The sequence below is a fragment of the Solanum tuberosum genome, unplaced genomic scaffold (genome assembly GCF_000226075.1).
Source record: "Solanum tuberosum cultivar DM 1-3 516 R44 unplaced genomic scaffold, SolTub_3.0 scf00368, whole genome shotgun sequence".
Classification (NCBI taxonomy): Eukaryota; Viridiplantae; Streptophyta; class Magnoliopsida; order Solanales; family Solanaceae; genus Solanum; species Solanum tuberosum.
In genome coordinates, this window is record NW_006239292.1 from 285,701 (window position 1) to 306,233 (window position 20,533).

The 20,533-nt window shown below is 35.4% G+C and overlaps 1 protein-coding gene across 2 annotated transcripts; it reads right to left on the reverse strand.

Moving 5' to 3' along the window:
* Positions 1–1,990: 1,990 nt before the first annotated feature.
* On the reverse strand, positions 1,991–19,620 carry LOC102592075 (nicotinate phosphoribosyltransferase 1-like). Of its 2 annotated transcripts, XR_001475377.1 has the most exons (16): positions 19,172–19,620; positions 18,271–18,418; positions 17,210–17,329; positions 16,940–17,074; positions 16,794–16,855; positions 15,907–15,982; positions 14,291–14,392; positions 12,936–13,052; positions 12,571–12,629; positions 11,514–11,688; positions 10,711–10,845; positions 10,504–10,602; positions 10,265–10,373; positions 9,442–9,554; positions 9,168–9,326; positions 1,991–2,562 (listed from the first exon to the last, which is right to left on the reverse strand). XR_001475377.1 is itself a non-coding variant. In XM_006361672.2 (15 exons), exons 1-15 carry the CDS (start codon positions 19,342–19,344, stop codon positions 9,249–9,251), a joined length of 1,701 nt encoding a protein of 566 aa, XP_006361734.1. In that variant the 5' UTR covers positions 19,345–19,620; the 3' UTR covers positions 9,063–9,248. The 2 variants fall into 2 exon arrangements, 1 of the variants encoding a protein (XP_006361734.1); XM_006361672.2 differs by lacking the exon at positions 1,991–2,562 and having other exon boundaries at positions 9,063–9,326.
* Positions 19,621–20,533: the final 913 nt, after the last annotated feature.

Sequence of the window (20,533 nt, forward strand, 5' to 3'; positions counted from 1 at the left end):
AATAAATTTGAAACTAGTTTAAAGACTAGAATAATTATCTTTAGAAATTACTTATGACGAAGATATTCACCTTTAGACATACGTATTTTTAAGAAAATAAGTAGGGAAGTAGGCTTATATATTTAACAAAATAAATGTAACTATTGAATAAGTCCCAATAGTTAGGCCTATTTTTATACTCTTTACATCACCCCTTTATAAAATATATTGGTTATTCTTACTTTTTTTTAATCAAATATTTCTAAAATATTTTAATTTATTAACATGCTATTTCAAGATTTTAAATATGCCAACAAGTTCAAAATACAAGGTATATACATATACACGTCATGCACATAAAGGTATAAATTCTATATTATTCCACATAACCTATTACTTTTATCTACTATCCTTTTTACAAGTGTTACTTATTTATTTTTTATAATTTATAAATCTCTACACTTTAATATACATGTTATTTTACTACATCTAATTTATCGCCAATTTATTCCTACATGTAAATAGAATAATAAACGTTCATATGTTTTTGTTTTTTAAAATAACTTACATGTATAAACTATACTTTTTAATAAACACATTTAAAATCACAAACTTTTTATATAATTTAGTATCATTATTATTTATTTCATTTTACCTCACTTTTCACACATACTACTGTACCTTTAAACTCAACATTTATTTTGATACATTTATATAGGACACATCTATATTTTTCAACATATCAAATTGTCATCCATTTTAGTACATTTATTTATTACCGTATGATAAATATACTATTATTAATTTTATTTAATAGACATATATATGTCGTACCTTGTATTTTAATCCTTTCTTAAACTAATAAAATTTACTTATCATTGATTTTAAATCAAATAAATGAACAAATTTTCCTAATTATTTTCCTAAATTGAGTTTAAAAACTATCTTCGGATAGGCTCCGAGGGATGCTTAATACCTTCCCCTCGAGTAACCAAAACTCTTACTCAGAATCTCACTGGTTTCGCAAATCAAAACAGAGTGTACATGTTTAAAAAATGGTTTTCCTAATATTTTCTTTAAAATTTAGGTGGCGACTCTAATACAAAAATATTTTTTTTTTAAATCAGAGTGACATCCATATTATGTTGTGAACTGTTTCGACCGGTTCGAAATAGGGGTGCGACACTTCTCCTTGAAGGTTTCAATGTTCTTCAAGAACTTCAAGAATACTATGAACAAGATGAAGACCCAAAATAAAATCCTCTAAATTTTTAGCTCGAAATTTCACGAAATTCGAGATACAAGCTCTCCTAGATGTAGGGAACAAACCCCAATACTTTTTAGCACTAAATTCCTTGCCAAAACTTTCAGATTTCAAAACCCACTTTGTCTTCTTCAAAGCTTCTTCAACCTCCATTGGTGGTTTCTTCAATAGTGAACCAAACCCTTTCAAATCTCAGTCCTAGACTCAAATGAGGTTAGGGAATACTAATCTAACCTTGGAAACTACAAAGAAGACTCAAATCAACAAGACCCATTTCAGAATTTCTTCAAAAATGAGTTGAACACTTTTTTTTGTAACAAAACCCCAAGACTAGAATCATAGGAACGAATCTAGACTTAGCTTTGATACCAAATGATGTAATTCTAAAAATAGAAACTACAATCGATGCAGAAACAAAAGAAAGATAGAAGAAGAGACACAAGATAAGAAACAATTGGCAACTAAAGGATGTATTAAATCTAATAACCTCCAGTTTCGATCCTAACAAGCACCTAATCCGGATAAATAGATAGACACAAAAAGAGAAAACAAAGAACAACCTATGGGTATGTTAAACCCAAAAATCTCACTTCGTTAATCCAACAAGACCACCTAACTCTTACGATGACCTCAAGGGAATCAATATCCCAAGCAACCAACGTTTCTAACAAGGTTCAACAAAAGCTTATACCAAGCTTTCAACACTCACACAAAGAGTTTCAGGTTTATAACCACAATTTTCAAAATCAGTCTGACTAAAATGAACCCTAAGACACCTATTTATAGTTTAGAGCATTATTACATAGATGGGCCCAAAAGTGACCCAAAATGGACCAATGGGTGAGCTAAGTTGGGCTCGCCCAATTCTCTTGGCGAGTCGCCGACCAGTCGGTGATGTGCACTTCACCTTGGCTCCCTCTTTTGATAGCTACTGCAACTTTCGGTGGTCTGGGAGTCAATGGGAGATACACCGAATGTCCTCCATGCTCGCCGAATGGGCAGCCTTCTCTTGTAGCTCATTGGATCAGTTGGCGATCCTGGAACCCTCGCCAAAGGGTTTTGGTGAGTCGCCGAAGTGATCTTCAGCTTGCCGAATGGAGCACATTCTTCACTTGATCCTCCTTGCTTCATTAGGCCTCCCACGCTTCAACTATCATCCAAGCATGGTGTTCTCCAACTGGGAGCTCCTTCAAGGTGCATATGTGACGATGCAAGGCATGGAACTCCCTTCTTGGCATCCATACATGCCCAACAACCTCCATCATTGTGAACACTTGATCAAAGCATTGAAGTTGGTGAATGGATAGCCTTGAGGCAATCTGGATTGCATCATTGGAGTTCAAGTTTGAGAGATGATGGCAGAAAAATGAGGAAGAAAATTGAAAACAATGATTAAATAAGCCTTTCACGCGCTGATATTGAGTGTATTACACACACTATGCCATGTCAGTAAAAAGTGTTAAAATGATACAACGGGACATTACATGAGGTGTCCAAAATGAACAAATCTTAGTTAAGGTGTCTAAGTGAAAATTGGTGCCAACTTTAGGGGGCCACCGATGGGTTAGGCCTTTTTTAATTATACTTGCTTGGTGAATGATATATAATACATACATGAACAAAATATTAAGAAAGCATGTCCAAGTACATAAAAATAAAAATAAAGACTTGAGAATGAAATATATCTTACCTTCAAGTACTTCTTTTTTGTTACATGTTAGATAATTCACAAACAAATATGATGAAGAAGAGAAATGATAATTTTTAAATGTGAATCTTCATGAAACTAAATATGAATTTATATAGAAAAAATAGAACAAATGAAAAAATCAAGACTTCAGAATGAAATATTTCTTACCTTCATGTACTTCTTTTTTGTTACATGTTAGTTCATTCACAAATCAAATATTAATTTATATAGACAAAATAGAGAAAATGAAAGAATAAAGACTTGAGAATGAAATATTTCTTACCTTCATGTACTTTTTTTTTTTTACATGTTAGTTCATTTACAAACCAATTTGATGAAGAAGTGAAAAGGTAATCTTGAATATGAATCTTCATGAAACTAAGTATGAATTTATAGGCAAAATAGTGGAATACCATAAGACATCACAAACTTACAAATTTAAGTTTGGAGGTTATGGACATAAAAATTATGAGAGTTATGAATATTATTAAAAATTAAAATTAAAGAGAAATAAGTCATGGGTAATAACTCCTAGTGAATATATTAAAAAAATACTTATAAAATATAAGAAAGTATTATCATTTTATTATTAGAAGTGAGACAAACAAATAAAAAAATTGTGAAGAGTTTTTATTGTAAATGTTCATCCATTAATAAAATATTTATTTGTAATAAATTAAGTAATTAATTTTACACTACAATAATTAAATTTTTTTTTTAAAAAGGCCAAAAAAGGAGAAAAAAAGATAAATGCAAATGGAGGCAATAAAGAGGTGCCACACCACCTTGTCTATATTTCTCCTTTATTATATATATAGATTATTGAGGTATTAATTCTTAGCAATCAACTCCTGAGAAGCTACCTCGTAATGTCTATATGTGCTCATGTAGATACCTCTGTTGAGAAATAGAATGGTTAGTTTAAAAGTTAGTTAAAGGTGGTTAGGAGTTAGTTACTCTATCAAAAGGTGTGTTAGAGTCAGTTAGTGAAGAGTAATTGTCAGTTGTTGTTGAGCTGTAAATGTTAGCTTAGAGTAGAGTAGATAATCCTATATATACTCACTACATTGTAATTGTAATACAGTTTAGTATCTTCCAGAAATAGAGAAGGAAGTTATTTTATCTCTTCCTTTGTGTATTTTTATGTTCTCCATTACTCCATTGTTGAGCTTGAAGGAATTTCATCATGGTATCAGAGCAGGAGTGATGAATTGAATTGCTCATGTCCTGGAATTTCTAAGTTTTAGTTTCGATTGTGATCTGACCAACTGAGATCTTCACGATTCTTCAGTTAACAACAATGGTGATGAATGAGGAGAATAACACTGAAAGCAGTACTGGAATGACTACAACAATTGATGCCAATCATCCTCTGCAAGGATGCGACACACCAGGTAGTTCCCTCATTTCTTTTCAGCTTATTGGTCCTGAAAATTATGCTCTGTGGAGCAAATCTATGAGAATTGGGCTTTTAGGTAAAAGTAAGATGGGATTAGTTGATGGGAGACACACGAATGAAAAAATTTCCATCCTCACTTCACGATCTATGGGAGAAAATTAATGCCATAGTTCTATTGTGGATCATGAGCTCAATGAGCAAAGATCTGCTTAGTTGTGTAGCTTATGCTTCTGGTGCATGTATGGTATGGAATGACTCGAAGGAGAGGTTCGATAAGGAGAATGGTTCTAGAGTGTTTCAGTTGCACAGAGAAATTGGATCACTAACACAAGGAATATCCTCTATTTCGAGCTATTTCACTAAGCTAAATGATTTGTGGGTAGAATTTGATTCCTTAGTACCCTGTCCTGGATGTGAACGTCCAGAATCTAAGAAGTATGCTGAGCACTATCAGTATCTACGACTTTTACAATTTTTGACAGGCTTAAATGAAACGTATTCACAAGCTAGGAGTCAAATGTTAATGATGATACCTATTACCAATATCAACAAGGCATATACCATGCTTGTATCTGAGGAAAGCCAGAGGAATTTGGGGAAAATGTTGGGGAAAATGTCTAAAGGATCAGATGGCATAGCTCTATTCAGCAACAAAAGAGGATCTAATTAGCCCTCAAGTTTTGAACCAGGTTCTTTAGGGAAATACAGTCAAGCTGGCTCATCTGGATCTCCTGGACCTCCTGGTCCTTATGGAAGGGGAACTTACAAAGGCAAAAATAGGCATTTGTACTGTGATTATTGTAAATGGAAGGGACATACAAGAGAGAGATGTAATAGACTACATGGATTTCCTAGAGACTCCAAACCTAAGAAGAAGCACTACTCAGCAAATGCAGTCACAAAAACTACTAGTCATGATCCTTTCCAATGCAGGAACTCAAATGAAATGGATCAATCTTCCCAAAGTTCCAACCAAGGAGGTGGCATGATGTTCACTCAGGAACAATATGATCAGATTTTAAAGATGCTTCACAAAGAGGTATCAACTGATTCAGACAAGCAGATGGCAAGTATGACTCAAGTATTTATGGCTACTAATAGTGAAACCTTTAGAAAGTAGATTATAGATTCGAGGGCCACTAATCATATGGTCTACAATAAAGACATACTGAATGGAATTTGTCAAATAAATTATCAGAACACCAAGAGAGTTTTTTTGCCAGATGGTAATACACTAGAAGTAGCTTGTGTGGGAAGGTGCAGACTAGACACTGATCACACTATAAACAATGTATTGTGTATTCCTGATTTTACACATAACCTCTTATCCAGTTTCCAAATTGACCAAAGATTTAAAGTGTGTTGTCACTTTCTTTCCTGATCTCTGTGTAATGCAGGATCTTCACAGTGGAGTGGTGAAGGGAATTGGTAGGGAGGTTGATGGTTTATACAATATTCAATTGCCCATAAAGAAGGAGGAGAATAAATATCAATTGACATCAGCAAGTATGGTTTATAGTGACAACAACAAAGTAGGAAGTTTTGTAGACATGAAAATTTGGCATAGAAGGCTAGGACATGCTCTAGCTAGAATGCTGAAGCAGGTTTCTTCTCTGAAGTTTAAAAATAACTGGGATGAGGTTCAGCCATGTAATGCTTGCCCACTAGCTAGGCAAACCAGAATGCCTTTTCCTTCTAGTTATAATAGATGCAATAAACTTTTTCACACCATGCATGGTGATGTTTGGGGACCATATAGGGTACCTAGTCATAATGGTTGTAGATTCTTTCTCACTTTAGTGGATGATTGTAGTAGGATGACTTTGGTGTATATGTTGAGAATGAAGTGTGATGTCATTGTTATACTAAAGCAATTCCTTGCCTTAATCAAAACTCAATTCAATGAACATGTGAGAATTTTTAGAAGTGACAATGGGACTGAATTTTTTAATTCTAGCTGTACAGATTTGTTTAGTTCATCTGGTATTATCCATCAAAGCTTATGTGTTCACACACCACAACAAAATGGGCTGGTGGAGAGAAAACACAGACACATCTCGGAGGTTGCTAGAGCTATATTAGGCTGTCAGGTTTTTCACCCTTGAAGTTCTGGAATGAGTGTGTCCTGAATGTTGTCTATGTGATGAATAGACTGCCTATGCAGGTCCTATCTGGGAAATCACCCTTTGAAGTTCTCTATGCTTAAGTCCCTTCATTGCAACACATGAGGACCAATGGGTGCAGCATCTTTGGTGGGGATAAGTTTTCACCAAGGTCAATTGCAACCATATTGATGGGTTATTCTTCCACTCAGAAAGGATATTGACTTTATAACCTGCTTACTAACAGTTTCTTTGTGAGCAGAGATGTTTCTTTCAGAGAAAACTTATTTCCTTTTCAGATGATCAAAGACAACAAAAAATGCAGGTGTTCCCCAATGGTGTCCTATCTCAAATAGGCCCTGACCCTGCTCCTATCACATTTCCTCAGATGACCACCAACATGACTTCTCCCTCTCCACAAACAGAATCATCTTCAGATATTACCAATACTGCACCTTCTTTGGTCCCTCACAGAAAGTCCACAAGGACCAAAGCTCCTCCGAATTGGTTGCAAGAATATGTATGTGGTAAACCCTACTTAGCTCCTACTTCTAGCTATTGTGTTTACCCCATGCAATCTTACTTATCCACTGCCAGGCTTAGTCCTGTCTATCAGTCCTACTTGTCCAAAATCACTCCCATCAGGGAGCCTCAATCATATGATGAGCTGTCACAGATCCTATGTGGGTTGCTGCTATGAACCTGGAACTAGTTGCATTACAGGACAATCATACTTTGTCCATTGTTGATCTCCCCCCCGGAAAAGCTCCAATAGGTTATAAATGGGTTTTCAAAGTGAAGGACATGGCTGATAGTGAAGTTGAGAGGTACAAAGGCAATGCTAGTAGCCAAGGGCTACAACTAGAAAGAGGGATTGGACTATCAGAAGACTTTTTCTCCTGTAGTCAAAATGGTCACTGTTAGATTAGTGCATGCTTTAGCTTCTTCTAATCACTGGTGTTTACACCAAATGAATGTGTTCAATGCCTTTTTTCAAGGTGATTTGGTTGAGGAGGTATACATGATCCCACCACCTGGATTTGTCCGTCAGGGGGAGAATAGTTGCCAGCAAGCATGTAGACTGCACAAATCCCATTATGGGCTCAAACAGGCGTCAAGACAATGGAACTTAAAAACTTGTTGAGGTTTTAACCAATTCAGGATTCATACAGAGCTATTTTGATTACTCCTTATTTACAAGGAAGGTGGGAGACATCATAGTAATCATTTTAGTCTATGTTGATGATCTGCTCATCACATGAAATGATCATATATTAATTAGGAAGCAAAAATAGCACTGCAGAAGAAGTTTAAAATCAAGGACCTAGGTGAAATGAAGTACTTTCTTGGGATTGGGATAGCTAGGTCACATGAAGGGATACTCATGAATCAGAGAAAGTGTGCTGTAGAATTAATCACAGACTTGGGACTGGCAGGGTCCAACCAGTGAATACTACAATGGAATGCAATAAAAAACTAACCACAATGGAATATGATGAATATGTGGGAGATCTAAGTGATGACAAGTTAGAAGATCCAGGTCCTTACCAAAGGCTAGTTGGAAAATTATTGTATCTAACTATGACCAAACCAGATATTACATATGCCGTGTACATGCTCAGTCAGTTCATGCATTGACCTAAGAAATCCCATATAAATGCAGCTTACAGGGTGGTGAGATATGTGAAAAATGAACCAGGTTTGGGAATACTTCTAAGCTAAGAAAGGGAACACAACTAAATGCATTTTGTGATGCATATTGGGCAGGGTGCCCTAACTCAAGAAGGTCCATCACTGGATATGTGATGAAACTAGGGAATTCTGGAAATCAAAGAAACAATGCATTGTTTCTAGAAGTGCAGTAGAGGCAGAATACAGGAGCATGACTGCAGTTATTTCAGAAATACTTTGGCTGGTGGGAATTTGCAAAGAACTAAGGGTTGATGTTGAGACTCCAGTGAAGTTGCTTAGTGACAGTAAGGCAGCAATCTAGATTGCTGCAAATCCCATATTTCATGAAAGAACCAAACACATTGAAATAGATCTACATTTCATTCGAGAGAGAATTCAAGATGGAACAATAAAGGCAATATATGTAACTTCTAAGGATCAAGAAGCAGACTTGTTCACAAAAGCATTGAATGGATCACAACATAACTATCTCTTGCGCAAGCTAGGAGTGTTGGACTTATTCACACTGCCTAGCTTGAGGGGAAGTGTTGAGAAATAGAATGGTTAGTTTAAAAGTTAGTTAAAGGTGGTTAGGAGTTAGTTATTCTGTCAAAAGGTGTGTTAGAGTCGATTAGTGCAGAGTAATTGTCAGTTGTTGCTGAGCTGTAAATCAGTTGTTGCTGAGCTGTAAATGTTAGCTTAGAGTAGATTAGATAATCCTATATATACTCACTACATTGTAATTGTAATACAGTTTAGTATCTTTCAGAAATAGAGAAGCAATATATTTTCTCTCTTCCTTTGTGTATTTTTCTTTTCTCCAATTACTCCATTGTTGAGCTTGAAGGAATTTCATCAACCTCGATCACATATGTCATCAGGGTCAAGCCAACATAGCCTACATCTGCTTTATATTTCAATTACTTTATTTCTCTTTCTTATTTATAAGAGAAAACAAAGGGGAAAAAACTGGCTTTTATTCTATTCATAATATAAATATCCAAGATATCTTAGATACTCCACTGCCCAGAAAAAAAGAAAAGAAAAGGAAAAAAGATGTACATGTTATTAGAAGATCCTTTTCGAACCAACTATGCTGCGCAAAAAGAATCTTCCAAAAATTATATTCCTTCATTTGATCGATCATTGCAACTCCCCAACCGGGGCTTCGTTGAGCCAGAGGAAATGGATGAAATCATACAACTTTGCGCTCACACTAACCTGCTCAGAAAAATATCAAGGAAAACTAACAAAGTTCAGTTGAACCCACATTTAGATGCTGAGCAGTGAAAAAAAACTATAACTCGAATATGTACTAGATTTCTCATCAGCATACCTTGTATGGTGTTGGGTTCAGTCTTCTCATGTGATCTGGCCGCATCTGCTCCAGTTGTTCAATACACCGTTCCCTTATGTCCTTCAATGGAGGCAAATCTTCTCGTATTTTATCTTCAGAAATGATAAAAATCAACATCAATTTTTTTTCAATATTGGATGCATAGACTCATCGACCATTTTCACTCACATATCATTTTAGTGGCGTATACAAAATTTTATGTAAGCAGTGTCAACACTCCAAAATTTTGTGCAGAAGTGAACAAGTAATTAAGATCACTATGATGGAAAGTGGTCTCTTTTGTTATATTTATACCCAATATCATTCATTTTGCTTATATATTATCTATATATACGAACTGGTGTCACATGACATCGGTCGGGGCAAGGTGTATCTGCCCTTGGAATACTTGATAAAACTGAAGTAGACTTTGTGCCAACAAGTGCTGCAGAATTTTTACATTTCAACAACTGTTTTTCTTGTTTTTTATTGTGGAAACGAGACGAGGAAAAAATTGTACAATCTACTTTTCTTTATCTAAATCGTCAACCTCCCCCCAGTCTGGGAAAAAAAGAACACAATTTAAATGGCTTGGTTGTTTTTAATGCCTAAACCTCCATACAAGATGATTGAAGAATGTCTTCATGAAAGAAAAATGTAGCAGTTTGAAGTCCTAGTCACTTTGCAAATAACTTGTAACTCACAAACCGTAGCTAAGACAGCCCGATATGTATTTAGGAATTCCAAGACTATAGGGTCACATTCTTTAAAAAACATTTTCCAGCTTAATAATTAATATAACTCGAAAGATAACAAGTCTCACCTGAACTTCCAGGCCAAAAACACTTTAAAAGCTCCTCAACACGTTGGGGAACAACATATGCCCTTTTAGATTCAGTAAACGGATGACGACACAAAATTCGTTCACCTACCTGTCAATGTTTCTTTGTTAACCATTATATACACCAGATAAATCATATGGAACGCCACTTAAGAACTAGACATGACAAGCTTGATAAAATGCCTTAGGATGTACTGATAAAATAAAATAAATCAAAGTACCTTAGGAGGTGGTTCATTTTCACCGGTCATTATGTCAACAAGGGGGTAGCCTTCCTTCCCATACAATCTGAAACACCGTTTTTTACATGGAATGGAGACCTAGAAAGGAAACAGAATGAACGTCCATATCATGGAATAAAGAGGAAAGAGAATGAAATCCATATTGGATCTGAAATGCCCAGAGAAGAGAGCATAGCTTCAGCAAACCTTTGTAACATCTTCAGAAAGCTTGATCCTAGGTTGATTATTTATCTCAACCAACTTGAAAACAACACCTAGAGCGGGCTGTGCGTAACAGGTAACCAAATGTGTTCCAATACCAAAAGAATCAACCTCGTGTCCCTGTTTAGGAATTAAGTCAAATATCTACCTTTCAATCAAGGGAAAACAACGGAAGGCAGTGCATACAAATGCATGAATTCAAGCTATAGACTCAAGAATTTGACGTTATAAGAATGAAAAGTATCTAGTCGGAAGTGTATACTCATGCCTCAGCCTTTTAAAACAATGAACATACACTAGGAGGTAATGCAAAGAACTAAATTTTATTAGCATAGTTTAGTGTTGTATTTTTGCATCCTTTTTTCCTGGTCGATTCTTGAGTGCTAAAACTGACATGAGCGCGAACCGCCATATATTTTCATTACTTAATGGTTTGCTTGTTACATAATATTTAGCTCAGTTTACTTCCAAAATTTAGACGAAGAGATCTTAAAGTCACCACACTCGAGAAATATTTGACATTTTAAGGAGTTGTCTCTATAGCATTATAAGCAACATGAGGATATTGATGAGAACTACTGACATATATATACATAAACACACACACACACACACACGCATAGTTAAACAAATGGAAATAATGAAGCTGGACCAAGTTATAACAAAGTGAAGCGCAAGAAGACAGCTATTGAAGAAAACTTTTATGGCAATGGGAGACATTATAGAGGTCGATGACATAGGACAGGATTCTGCATGTTACGCGTGTGTTGGATTCCTGGTGCTCTAACCTGTTTCTTTAGCGCATCCAATGTTTCCTCATTAAGGTCATTGCTAGCTGTGATGTTCATCTTTCCAAAACCAGGCACTCCAAACTCTTTTTCAATAGTTTGAAAGAATTTCCTGGCTTCGCATGACTGATAAGCAAGATCACCAGAATCTAATCTAACGCCAACTGCTCTATACCTGTAAATATAACATAAAAACGACAAACATAATAAGGCATGGACATATTCTGATAACTACAGTAGAAAATAAAAAATACATCAAGTAGAAACAGACTTGGTCAAACAAATGATGGTTTCAACTAAAATAATAAATCCTTAGAGGAGAGAACTATTAATTTGGACAGTAAAAGGAGGTAATCATGCTAAGTTAAGAAAAAAACTGTGCTCTGTCGACCAAAAAAAGTGGATAATTTTCCATAACATGAACACAATGTGCTCAAGGGAAAGAAGGCCTCAGATATCTAAGCTTCTCAACTCCTTTTTGTTTTTTTTCAGCTATTTATTTTCTGTAGTTTTTTTTGGGCCTTTTGTTTTTGGGGGTGTGGGTCTGTGGGAGGCAGGGAGCCTACAATATCAGATTTTGGTGAGACCTCTTTCAAGACAAATACAACAAACAACAACAACTATGTCTCAGTCCCAAATAAGTCGGGGTCGGCTAAATGTATTCTCATTTCGTCATTTAAGCTCATATCATAATGAATAAAATAAAAGTTAAAAATACGTTAAATTATATATATATATATGATACTATAAGTTATAAAAGTTGCATACGAGTCTTAAGCTTATCCTCAACTAGTAGCTATCACTTATATGGATCTTTCCCTTCTATTCTGCCCTATTCTTAGCTAGTTCATAAATGGGAGAGAACACAAAAAGGAAAACATAAACACTACAAAGCTTGACAAGATCAGATTAACAAAAAAGCACTAGGAATTCGAGCTGGCATCTCTTTTCCATAGGTTCAATATATCATCAAATATTCAGCAGCATACCTTTTAATCTAATAAGCATCATATGAAGTAGATGACACAAAATAGAACTTGTCAGGGGAAGCACTTACCCCAAATCATTAAGTGCAAGAGCAACTGCACAAAAATTTGGAACACCACTTCTCATGACCTGTTAAAGTACAAGTTATAGATGGTCAATAAGAAAGTAAGTATGTGCCAGAGCAGATTATCAGAACAGAGTAGAAATACACTATGAAACTAAAATCCTGCAAGCTGAAGATTATGCCTGAGCTGACAACTGGATACCATGATTATTCCCTTCTCTTTCAAAGTAGATTTCCTTATTTTAGGATATTAACGCAAATTACGAAGAATTTTTGCTCATTAAACTAGACATGCATAGTTTACAGATAAAAGGTCAAGTATCCCAAAAACAAAATAAAGCAGTGGCAGAAGTATCTAAAATTGCACTTACATCATAAGTATCGACAAGGGCCAAAAAGCTTCCAGGAAAGGCGAGCCCATATGAGGCGAAAGCTGCTAATTCACTTTGGTTTGTCTCATTGAAAATTCCACCTAATAAGGATGACCGCTGAAGATAGCACAGTCATCATAACAATGATATCCAAGTTCAAAATGGAAGAGAAGAAGCATCAACTACCTTCATCACTTAAAATTTGAAGATTTTCAAGATTTGAGAGTTGCTCAATTTTGATTAAGAATCAATTGTTTGTAATCTTTAATAGAGGAAGGGAGGACAGGAAAAATTAGGCAGTCCCTTCAATTAAATTAGACGGATATAAATAGAGATGTCTGCAGGAACTAAGAATACACCCAGATGATAGAAGATCTTTTTTTCGGCTTTCAGCTTTATTATGGGAGTCCAAGATAAGTCTGCAATAAAGCACCCAAGGGTGTGACCTAGTGGTCAATGAAGGAGTGAGAACCACAAGGTCTCATGTTTAAATCCCAATCCCAGCAGAGACAAAAACACTAGGTGATTTCTTCCCATCTGTCCTAGCCTTGGTAGATAGAGTTACTTGGTACCAACCTGTTGCAAGTGGGAGGTGGCAGATATCTGTGGAATAAGACGAGACCCCGCGTTGGCTCGGATACCATGGTTATATAAAAAAGGAAAGCTAAGCTGCAATAAATAAAAAAATGTTTCCACGTAATCAACTCCTATGTAATATGTAAGGATCTTTATCATTTATTCTGACACCTAAGTTGTTTCCAGAGTAGGTAAATCAAATGGGGAATGATGATTAACTGGCACGATCTAGAATGATATGCTACCAGTGACTGTACAGCCGCTTGAAATGGTATTTGGACTAAAGCTGAAATTCAAAAAGTCTCTCTCAAATGGGAATCACACCTTGGGATCACAAGTAAGCAATTAGCCACTTATCCACTAAGCTGCCTGCCACTTCAAGCTACCACTTAGGTTAAGGTGAACTCACTCGTGACTAGGTCCAAACATAAGACAACCTATTACCCTTATGCAACGGGCTTACACAGGTAAAGAGTGATAAGCATTTACATCCGGACAACCACCTGAATTGGATAAACCCCCCAACACTTCCTAGATTAATCAAATTTTGAGTGGTCATACTAGAAAATTAGAAGCCCCCCGAGTAAAATTAATAGGGAGGAATGAAAAGGTGAAGCCAAAACATAAAGGATACTTGAAAGTACGGAACAAAACATGCTCAAAGTGCAAACTCAGAACTAAATGGATAATTTAGAACAAAATCTGATGGCTGGAGATTGAAGTAGACAATAATAAGCCAACAAGCACACAGCAGTTAAATTAAAAGGGCGAAATAATACCTTTAATTTAGTAAGCCACGTCATCACTAGACAAACAAAATCCTTACAAACCTTGGGACTATCAAGGTGTGTAAGTGATCTCTCAGTGATCTCATCTAGGCTCTGCATAATATTAGATAAAATCAGAGAACATATAACTTTGATCCAGGGCAAGACAGTGAGCATAAAATCCCAAGTATTGAGCATCTAGAGACCAATTATAATTTAGATAGTCCTTATATAACCGTTCTGTTTATCTTCATTATTAACAAGATGAACGAGACATAACCAATCAATAGAAAAAACTAAACCTTTAAATTAGAAACCATGCTAAAGACCAGGCCTCACTAGTTGACCGCTGACAACTCACCAAGGGCAGAGGCAGAGGGGTGTAAGGGGGTTAACTGAACGAACCCCCTTTGTTGAAAAATTATACTATGTAAGTAGGGTAAACATGATTATTTTTTTTGTATATACATAAGTCATTGAATCCCATTTGCACAATTTTTCTTTTCTTTTTTGAATCCCCTTGTTTACCCTCGCTCCGCCACTGCAACTCACTTAATAAGAAGTGCTAAAGCTAGTGAATATTGCTTTAATTTATGGAGAACAAGAAACACATAAGTCGGAATTCGAACTCACATAAAGTGGATTTTACTTCAACTTATAGAAAGATGTTTTGATTATCTCATTGTCACAAGTATCCATGAGTAAAATTGTCAAGTGCTGCAAGTATATGTTACTGCAGTATACTTGTTCTCCAAGCAATCACATATTTACATGAATGTATGCACTTATGCATACAAGGACCTACAAAGAAAGCACGTCTGTTCAACCTTTTCAAATATAATTTCTGCAAATGAAAATCTTTGTTTGACAACCCCTTCCAACAATCAAAGGTTCTATTACAGAGTTCAAATCAAAATCAATTAAACCTCAATCCCAAGCCTCTATTACATAGTTTACGAAATATACATTTCCTTAGCAACCAAAAACCCTCTTTTCCAATATCCAAATTGGGCTTATTTCTATCACCATAAGAAGATATGTTAAAGGTAAAGTGGTATGTGTGCATCTAAATAAAATACTTAAAAGATCTAAATGATGATCTGCACCTACCAAAATAACAGTAGCAGTAATATAATAATTAATTTCGATCTTGAATCAAAGCAAACTAGAATTTATGTAAAAAGATGAAATTAGAAGATCTAGGGTGTGTTTGGATTTTCTAGTGTTTGAATAGTAAGTAGAAAATAGTAATCAACTTTTGCAGGGGTGGGGTGGATGTGGGGTCAGAGAAAATGGCATGAGAGAGTTTTGGAAATGTATTAGTAATACATGCATAAATCAAATCAGCAACAAATCGACCCCTTAGGGGTTGTTTGGTAGGGAGGTATTAGAGAAAATAATGCATGTATTACACCCTATTCAGTACTATTCTTTTATACACCATACCAAACGACCCCATTGTTTCTTGATAATTCTAAGACACCTTTCAGTTATGATCCTTGAACATCCCAAGTATGTAAGCAAAGATCATTGTGAATTCTGTGGGACAAACAAACTTTAGAAACACTTATACTAAAAGTGTGACTTATATTACACAGAAGGAAAAGCTGTTGCAAGGTTCCACCTACCATAAATGAGCTAACGAAGGCATGGGAATGTGTTCCACGGAGCGGGATCCCAAATAACTTCCCAGCTGCCACATTGCTGCCAAATAAAGTTTTTGAAGAGATATATGATCCTCATGGCTAGATTAATATGATAAACAATTAAATCTCCAAACAATAGGGTAAAAGTACCACGATACTCTAGGTTTTACGAAAAAACAGTTTATTCTTAATAAAACATAAAAAGCTAATAAAACTTTATGTTTCAGCAAATGCAACAGTAAAAAATAATCTGAGAAGTTAAGAGTTGCTTATCAAGAGATACATATTCATCGTATTGACGAAAGCTCAGCCCATCTGGAAAGCAAAAGGAAAAGAAATTCAAAGTAAATGAAATGTTCGAATAATCTCAATTGATGTCAACTATCCTTATCGAGAGCCTACTCTAGCGTCTAGCTTCATGTGATCTTCTCCATTTTAAGGTCAAATTTCATGACCTCCCAGTTTACTGATCCTTTCAGAAAACATACACTTTTGTTTCTAGAAGAGAGAACATCCTTTACTTATAAAAGAAAATTTTGGAATTTAAAAGCACTTGACAAGAAAACACATTCGAGGCGTAGTTGTTGTTGGTGACTATCTGCAAACTACTTGTTCAAGAATCTGGCCAATTGAGTGTGTTCTCAATCATACCAGTTGTACAGTGACACATTTGTACTGTTATGACAAGCTGTTTTTTTAATAACATTTATGACTAACTGGTTCTAAGAATCTTAAACTTTTATTTTATTTCAAAATAAAAAGGATGTCCGAATGAAATTAAAAACTGCATCTCACTTAGAAAGAGGAATAGATAATTGCACTATTTCATGGAAACAGATTATAACAGGATAGATTGTGTATGGAATCACCTTGTTGCATCAAATCCTCCCATATAGCAATATTTCGAAGCTGATATACCACCATCTGGACCCTACTCATGAAGAAGCAAAGATCATTGAATCATTTGTAAGAGAGACCTTCCAATTTCAAGTTATTGGAAGGAAAGAAGAGAAACCTGTGCTCTTCGAAGCCCAAATTCCAGCAGCAGCTTGGACTTTCCCGCAACAAAACGATGTCTTGCTGCATTAGTAGTGACTAGCGATGCATAGTTTATGAGATTGACAAGTGCAGTTTCTAGTAATTGAACCACCTTCGAGATTCAAAAGCAATTCCCAGATATGACAATCGAACAGAAGTTTCAGAAAATGCATGAAGCATCAATACTGAGAACAATGCATCTTTCAAGGACAAGCATGAATAAAAGGATAGTTTAGTTGGTACTCACAGCAATGGACCCTTCAATCCTCATCAGCGGCACCTTGGGAAAGACAACTGAACCTTCAGGTATAGAAAATATCTCAACATCTGAACAGTCAATTCCTCGAAGGTAGTTATAGAAGGCATCCTACAAAGTCCATCAGCAGATGCTTATCTCTCAAGCACTTAAGACTGTAAGGGCTCATTTGTCACGAGGGATAAGGGACAATTAATCCCGGGATTAATTTTAGGATGAGTTTATCCCATGTTTGGTTGGGATAAAGTCAGGGGATAACTTATCCAGGGATTAGTTATCACGGGATTGTCGTGTTATTTTTATCCCACATTGAGGGTGAGATAACAATCCCGGGATAACCCTTTCCCCAACCAAAAGAGCCCTAAGTATGTCAAACAATTCTTCAAGCATACATGAAAAGGTAGTATGAAGGCACAAACAACTAGAAGACGAGATATTGAAACACTGCCTGATTTTCTCAACAGAATGAGATGGTATGTTCATGAGAGCAGAAAAAAAATTCTCAAAGAAGATGCGGGGTTAGATACCAATGTGAACAAAATTACAACTACTCTGACTTGCCATAACAGCTTCAGTATATTCATAACAATTTAGTGTACAGATATGGCATGAACCTCTTTCCTTTATGTTAACCAAATATCCATAGCAGCAAAAGAACATATGCCAAATGAAAGATAAATAAATTAGATGACAACAGCTTTTGCCAAAATTATCTAGATACACTTTGATATGTTGCCAAAGCAACATCTGGAATAAAAGTAATGACTAGAAATAAGCCACCAGTTCACTCATAACCACTCATGGTTACGTAATCTCATTAATTACCCAGGTTTCGCTCATAATCATATTTCACTAAGGTATCATGAAACAAGAAAAACATTAATCCTCCAGAATTCATGCACAAGTTTCCTATAATGACATATAATATAATAATAAAAAACAATGAATAACCCTAAAAGGACAAAAAGATACAAGCAGATTTCTATCTCTCGTCAAATATAACTTTTACACACATTACAACTGTTTATTTACTTTGTCAATAATTAATCTACCTCACACGACGGGGGCAATGATTTCCTGATAAAAGCTATCTCATCCTCAGTTAATTTGTAATGAGCAATAAGCTTTATGCATTCTTCTAACCCAGAAAATATTGTATATTCACCACCAAATGGATTCTTACGGAAATACAAGTCAAACCTGAAATATTCAACCAAATAGGGACAAGTCATTTAGTGGCTCACTTAGATTTTAGATGAACAAACATTTTCTCAACAACTGAATAAGAATATTACTGTTGTAAACTTAAAATAAACAAATTAATGTGTCCTTCTCTAAATTAAACTGATCAACATAAAAATGAGTATGTCCCGCTATAAAATACGAGTTGCTTCATCAAATAAACATGGTGAAGCAATCATGTATCTTGAGCTTGAATCTTATCGCCTGCCATTACTCCAAACACTTCCACATATTAGGCCCACAAAATGGAATTATACTCTTATGTCGAAATGCAATGGCGGAGAAAGGATTTTCACTAAGGAGGTTCAAAATATGAAAGCAATAAACACGAAAAAGGCTAAAGGGAGTTCAACATCTACAATATATACATAAAAAGAATAATTTTAACGATTTGTAAGTGTAAGTTTCAGCCGAACTAATGCATAACCGTCATAAGGCATGCATATATAAGATTAATAAATAAGTGTGTCCTCTGTTTTGTATTTTCAATAAGGCACTTGATCAGATGAATAAAAGTTAGAAATCTCCATAAGTTGATCCTCACCAATTGATCATATTAAATCATTATCTTTCAACAACGAAGAAAATGATCAATCACAATTCTAGACCCTATCAACTGCCAAAATGAATAATTTCGGTACTTGCACATTATATCAAACACATCAAATGCATGACAAATTGATAGAAAATCAATAATATGCAGGCACTCACACAGCTCGTTCATTGTGTTTTCCAGCTTTCCAATAAGCATAAGCCATTGTAAACTGATAAAGATCTGTTAAAAGAGGTGTCACCATTGGATTGGTCGGACCACTAATAACCCCAATTTTAGGCCCTCTTTGTTCTAATTTCTTCTTCCCATTTGCTACCACGGCAGCCGCCATGATTATTGTAATTTATTGAAGGAATTAAACCCGATAACCACAATTGTCTTCCCGTTAAATACTAAGCGAAGAATTATTATTATTACTCTAAATCTAACGATTGAGTTTCTGATTTCACCAAACACTTCCCTGCCGGTGACGTTGCCGGTGCCGGTGCCTGCCGGTTTCTTCCCTGCTGGCCGTGCTATATTACAGCATGCAGAAAACAGAGGAAGAGGAAGATGGGAGGCCCAGCTGTTTGATAAAAGTTTTTAATTTAATTTATTTTATTTTTTGGTTTTTTTTAAGTTACCAAATACTAACACTTCTAGAACTGTTTGGGTTATTTTGGAGTTTGGACGAAAGAGGCGGATCTAAACTTTTAAATAAGTGGATATTAAGCTTTACACTTTTTTCTAGGCATAATACATATATTGACCCCTAAACTTGGCTTCAAATTTTAACTTTGACCTCCAATTTTCATAATGCACAAATAGGCACTTTAACTATCCTACCTTTAAATAAATAAACACACGATTTTCGGAGCCAAAAGCGTGAAATGCAAACGCTCCCACGTGTATTAGTGACCCACTCAATGGCTGCCAACTAATTCAATGCATGTGGGCCCGTTTTCCTGTCTATTTGACACCTTTTCAATTTGCCATGCATTTATTTCAATCTCTTTTAATGGATATGGACCCCACCTCACTAATTCCATTCCCTTCTCTTTATTTCTGCCTCACAACAATGACAAAAAAAATTAGAAGCCATTACATAAAAAACGACCAGAAATTGTGCACAAAAAGAGAAAAAAAGCTTGAGTACTAGAATTAGGAAGAAGAAGAAGAAAAATGGGATTTTGATTTGAAAAAAATAAAGATATATTTAAAAGGGATTCATTAAGGGTAAAATTGTCATTTCCGCTTCTTTTTTTTTTACTGTTGTGGGCCTCGAAAAATACCTCTGACGTGCCTGAATTGCGTCTCAATCACGCGTTATGCCAGGTTGGATTCGCGTGTTTTTTTGTTTAAGAATTGGATAGTTGAAGTGCCTACTTGTGCACTTTGAAAGTTAGAGGTCATACTTAAAATTCGAAGCCAAGTTTAGGGTCCAATTTATGTATTATGCCTAAAATTAATATACCGAATAGAGCTACATGAGATGATAAAGTAAAAAATGAAATATAATTGTTAAATAAAATATTAAAGTA